The 6,000-nt window shown below is 38.0% G+C and overlaps 1 protein-coding gene across 2 annotated transcripts in view; it reads right to left on the bottom strand.

Annotated features, from left to right (window-relative positions):
* Window positions 1-1,386: 1,386 nt before the first annotated feature.
* Window positions 1,387-6,000, bottom strand: part of KLF12 (KLF transcription factor 12) — a 997,335-nt gene continuing 992,721 nt past the window's right edge. The window contains exon 9 of one of the 2 annotated variants that reach the window (XM_086933410.1): window positions 1,387-3,156. In XM_086933410.1, the coding sequence (XP_086789536.1) occupies window positions 2,975-3,156 (182 nt within the window). In that variant the 3' untranslated portion in view covers window positions 1,387-2,974. The remainder of the gene's footprint in view (window positions 3,157-6,000) is intronic. The other variant, XM_086933411.1, reaches the window with a different exon arrangement.

Here is a 6,000-nt window from a genome sequence, read left to right as displayed (position 1 = left end):
GAGGAGTAAACCTATTAAATATGTAAACGTAGTATTTTCTCTACTAGTCCAAATCAGTGTCAGTTCCTCCCGAAACAAACACAGAAACACCTATGTGACTGTTCTATTAAATTGCAATATCTTCTGATTCTCTGGTTAAAAAATGCCATTTGTTGGGTATTGTAAGTTTTTGATCTAAATTAAAATGATTATCACTAGTGTGAAATTCCGACGTTTTTGCAGCAAATTGTGGTCAATTACTCCAGCATGTAAACTGCTACCTGACTACATCACAGTGTAGTTCAATAAACTGATGGCTTGGAACTTGCTATTTCAGCTATCTAAGAATGCTATCAAAGGGTTTGCAGACTTTGTGCGAATTTATTTTGCTGATTGACATTTTTTCGCCAGCACTGCAGCACCTCATTACACATCACTGCAGTTGGAGGATTCGAAACATCCATGGGTAGGGTGGGGAGAGCAGTGGGAGTTGGAGGGCAATCAATCTGTAAAAACAAAAAACAACATTGGCAATCACTGCCGGGCAAACACTGGCACCAAGTGTGTGTTGGCCATGTGGTGAAATGTCCACTAATCTTATCAAAGGAACACTCAACAGCAACAAGATAAAGTTCTGCAGTACAGCATAGTCATATTTTTGACTGTGACATTCCGTTGGCTGGTTTCAACAAGCTTAACATTTTTAAATACTTTTGTGCCCTTTCTTTATCATTTTAGGAAAATGCTTTGCTGCCCATCATAATGCAAGAATGTGCCAACTTCCTCCACAAAGTGCCTGTTCACCTTCACTTTGATTTGTCTTATTTCAGACCTTCCTTTTCCTCCCACACCTTCCTTGTAGGCTTTAACCTATGCTCTTCTGGAAGAATGTGTACATTTTAGGAACCCGGAGAGGGGCATACAGACTGCAAAATTGATCATGTCTAAATTTAAGGTATCACTGCAGAAAAACTTGGGTATCGTTCTTATTGAGTATTGACTGCTAGAAGAACACTTATCATTGTTTTACAATGTATGGGAAAACATTTCTGTGAATAAATTAAGTTTCACCTGTTTTTAGATCAACAAATGACTATTAAGAATTCCACTTTTCATTGCTAATAATGAATGTATACTACATTCTTTGAATAACGACTTCACCTTGTCTTCCAAAATACGACATAAAGGAGACAAACTTTTACAGCATTTGTAATGATGAAAAATGCAAGGCTTTTTTTCTGAAAAGCAACCGATTTATCTAAAACATCTTTTGATAAATAGGATTATTGCAGTGGGTCTTTTTGTCTTTTCTTAAAAATCATCAGCATTCCTCAAGAAAATGCATTAAAAACATCATGTGTTAGTAAAAAAGAAAATATTGCTGATTTTCTTTTCTTTGTTTTTGTTAGGAATCTTGATTGGGGAATTATTGCTCAGAACCAGAAATTCCAGAGTGGTATGTGAACCAATGCAGTGTGCTCGAAACTCACAGTACAGAGACATGGATATCTGTGCTCTAACCCCTTTCCCTTCTTACCATCCCTCCATACATCCTCTTCATCGTAGCCCTACCCTTATTTGTTTTCTCAACCTTCACCTCTTACTTTAAAAATAAGCACCATATGACACTGTTGCTTGTTGCCAGTTGCTTGACATCTAAAAAGGAATAACACAGCCTGTTTAAACTTCCTCCCACAATGTCAGGTTTGTGCATCTCACCAGAAACAAAGTAAGTAGCATGATATCATGATTGAAATGAAAATCAGGAAGGCAATGGGCATTGTGAAAAGCCAAAGTTTCCCATTCCACAGACATTGACTCAGAGAGAGACATGCTTCATAAGGCCGATTTTTTTTTTACAAAAGAAACCACCCACTGTCTATACTTATGGCAGATAAATCAAGTATTGAATGATTTTGAAAGATAATATTATTATGATTATCTCACATCATGAGATATATTTCTATAGAATTATAAGCCAAAATCGAAAGCAAACACCTTTTCATAGATGATTAGGCTCAGCCTTCACAAAAAAGTAAAGGATTGATGACATGTGGTAGACTTAATTACCAGCTAGAAACACCTTACATTAAGGAGCATATTACAGTGTGGAAAAGGTTTCTTTTAAAATATCTGTAAAACCTTATGAGCTACTCCAGGAAAGTCATTTGCATTATTGCTTTTTATCAACCAGAAGTTCATCAGTCTGATTAGTACATTCACTTCAGTAATCACAATTTTCACACTCTTTAAACTGTTGTTTGTTCTAGATGGTGGGTTTAAAGATTCACAAAGAAGCAGATTCCAGGAAGTCGAATATGAAATGATAGCCTTTGTTACAAAATTCTTTTTTTAATGACCAGTAAATGGTTTCGAAAAATATTAAAGCACGTCCATGTCAGAGAAAAAACCGTACAGTTGAATGTCTGTCCTTCCATCTGCATTTTTCTCAAATGATGTGTCAGTGTTCACTATCATGAACAGAATACAATAACCACTTTCCATCATCCTTATTGCAAAATTTTGTGGCACTTTGTAGGTTTTTCCTTTTGTTTTTTTTCACAGCTGGTGACATTGGTTGGGATTGATTTTAAAATTATGCAAATCGGTTCAGTGTGGAAATAATGGAGCGCCAAAGCCCCCTAGCGTGCAGTTGTGCTATCAGTTTGTAGAAAGTGATTATCAAACCAGCGGTAGCCAGAGGAACAAATGGAGGCTTCAAACATTTCCAACTTCATTGGTGCGACATGAAAAATAGTGCTTGTCTTATCGCCTTGGATCTTCTCCCCACGTGAGCTCACTAGATGATGTTTTCTAATGTAGTCACAAAGTAGACACACGACAAAATGGAGAAGAGTGGCACTTGTTTCTCTGCTGTTTCTGGTTCAGACATCCTGAATTGTCAGTTCCTTAACACTGAAGAAGAGATTCAGTCCTGCTGAATTCAGCATAGCTAAGAGTTCCGGCTCTTACACTCTCCTTAGGAGTTGCTACCTCAGACGAGCATGTGTCGCCGGCGATGTAGTGCCAAATGGTCTGAGCGGGAAAAGCTGCGATCACAGTCTCCACACTTAAAAGGCTTCACTCCTGTGTGCTTGCGATAATGCCTTGTCAGTTCATCCGAGCGAGCAAACTTCCAGGTACACCCATCCCAGGTACATTTGTAGGGTTTCTCGCCTAGGGTAAATCAAAGAAAATGTGAGAGTTCTGTCGTTTGTGTGTATCATATCACAATTATGCCACCTTCAGTAAAAAAATATTGCTTGAATGTACAACAAACCAGGATAATGGTGATCTTGTAGAACATAAATCATACATTAAATGTATTAAATAAAGTGATAAATCTACAATTTAGCTCAAATACAGTAAGTCATGTTTGTTGCTGGCCTATAGATGCAGGAATCCACACTTATAGCTAATTTCTTTCTACAAAACCTCTTTCCCACTAGCACCTTTTGCCTTGCATGATCATGTTCAATTCTCATGTAGTTGAATACAATGTTCAAAATTAAGAACTAAAAGACAAACCGGACTATGTGAATAATAAAGATATCATTTCACATTTAGATTTTGCCAAGAGATCTTTAGAATTCACTATATGTGAGAAGCACCTAGAACAAAAAGGGCTTTATGCAAATACATACAGAAGTATCTGCTAGAGAATTGATCTAGGGTTTTAATATAGGTTTATTTAGGTCTGGCTTAAAATAACTTTATCTCTTTTTATCAGCATAATCAGTGTACAACAACCAACATATGAACAGTAATCCTTCACACTGTGCTGCACCCAAGGCGCTAGGTCACCACACAGTACTGTTGATTTAAGACACCAACCAAGCACCCTGACTTACATCACTGTGACACCAAGCCACTTCACTACACTACATAGAAGGGTAACTATATTGTCACAATACTTTGCACTCCGGCGGCATTAGGAACTTACACTTCACTGTGTCCTAGGGACACTAAGGGTCCGATTCACAGAAATAACTTAAGACAAAATCCTAAACGTACTACTTTTGGTAGTCACAAGTTAGGATTTTGTCTTAAGTCTGTCCTAAGTCTGTCCTAAGTCTGTCCTAAGTCTGTCTTAAGTATGTCTTAAGTCTGTCTTAGGTCTGTCCTAAGTCTGTCTTAAGTCTGTCTTAAGCCTGTCTTAAGTTATTCTTAAGTCTGTCTTAAGTCTGTCTTAGGTCTGTCTTAAGTCTGTCTTAAGTCTGTCTTAAGTCTGTCTTAGGTCTGTCCTAAGTCTGTCCTAAGTCTGTCCTAAGTCTGTCCTAAGTCTGTCCTAAGTCTGTCTTAAGTCTGTCTTAAGTCTGTCTTAAGTCTGTCTTAGGTCTGTCCTAAGTCTGTCTTAAGTCTGTCTTAAGCCTGTCTTAAGTTATTCTTAAGTCTGTCTTAAGTCTGTCTTAAGTCTGTCTTAAGTCTGTCTTAAGTTTGTCTTAAGTCTCTCTTAATTCAAACTTAAGACAAAATCCTGACTTTACTACTACTAATTGACTTCTGTGAAAACCAAAATTGTAGGACAGACTTAAGACAGACTTAAGACAGACTTAAGACAGACTTAAGACAAACTTAAGACAAACTTAGGGCAGACTTAAGACAGACTTAAGGCAGGCTTAAGACAAAATCCTAACGTTACTACTACTAAATGCCTTCTGTGAATACCAAAAGTAATACGTTTAGGATTTTGTCTTAAGTTAGTTCTGTGAATTGGGCCCTAAACCATGATCTGAAACTTATTATACGGAACATAGTCCAGCCTACTTCACTGAATTCTAGCGACAATAATCTGCGGTACCACATACAAGGGTGTCTAACAGAGAGCACTGCACCATAGGAAGACTAGTCAGCAACACTGAACCATAGGTCCAATAAACCACCACAAGTTATTGCATCCTAGGGATACTATCACTTCACCCTTGAGGTAACAAATCAACCATACTGCCCTGCCTCTAAGGGCACTAACCTACAAAACTGCACTCAATCCAAATGACTCCAAGTCACCGCACTGCACTCAAAGGTCATTAACCCACCGCATTCCCTTGCACAGCTAAGAAAAGTAGCCCACCACCAAGCACATTTGAGATATTGTCTAACCACATCACTGGATTCTTGAACATTACCATAATATGGTGCAATGTAGTCTAAGGAATTTGACACTTCATTATTCAAAGCATCAACGAGACAATAGAGCACAGCATTGCAATGCATCCCAGAGACACTAGCTAATCACAGTGCCCTGCACCCCAATGGAACAAACTTCACATACTGCACTATAGGGAAAGGCATGAATATGCCACAACGTACTATATTCAAGGGATGCAAACTGTTCACATTTTGCTACATCATAAAGATACTAACCAACACACTGCATTACATCATTGGATCACTGATCCAGCACAACCACTGCATCATGTGGGAAGCAAATCAACAAAGGACCTCATATCAATCCACAACTTTTTGCTACATCTTAAAAGAAACATCCTACACTATTTAACACATCGTAAGGGAACCACTGAACTAAGAAACATACACCACCTTTTACCACATCTTAAGAGAACCTCTGAACTATCTTCTAGGAACATTAACTAGTAATGCTACCCTCCATCACTTGGACATTAACCCACTACCTTCATTGATTGCACTCAGAAGTTACTAGCAGCCAAATCACAATGCTTTTTTTATGAATAAATGTGTTTTTTACATAGACATTTAGGAGTACATAGTGAGTAATACGTCACAATTAATCCCAGATATATCTGTAGGAATTGGTCCTTAGCACACAATGCAATATTTTATTCTAAAAATTCTCACCTGTTGTATTCCATTACAGCTTTGATCTACTACAATGCATTGCATCTCATGCACACCAACTCAACACATTGCTACCTGGAACTCTGCAAACTAATGGAGGCCACTTGCTGCCCAGTCCAAATATCAAGACCCATGATTGGCTACAGTAGCAAAAGCCAACAGGTTTCGCCCATGCAAGATCTATTGGTTTTGTCAATGTTTAAT

This window comes from Lissotriton vulgaris, chromosome 8 (genome assembly GCF_964263255.1).
Source record: "Lissotriton vulgaris chromosome 8, aLisVul1.2, whole genome shotgun sequence".
NCBI lineage: Eukaryota > Metazoa > Chordata > Amphibia > Caudata > Salamandridae > Lissotriton > Lissotriton vulgaris.
The sequence above is the reverse complement of the archived record's forward strand: the minus strand, read 5'-3'. Positions and strand labels throughout refer to the sequence as shown.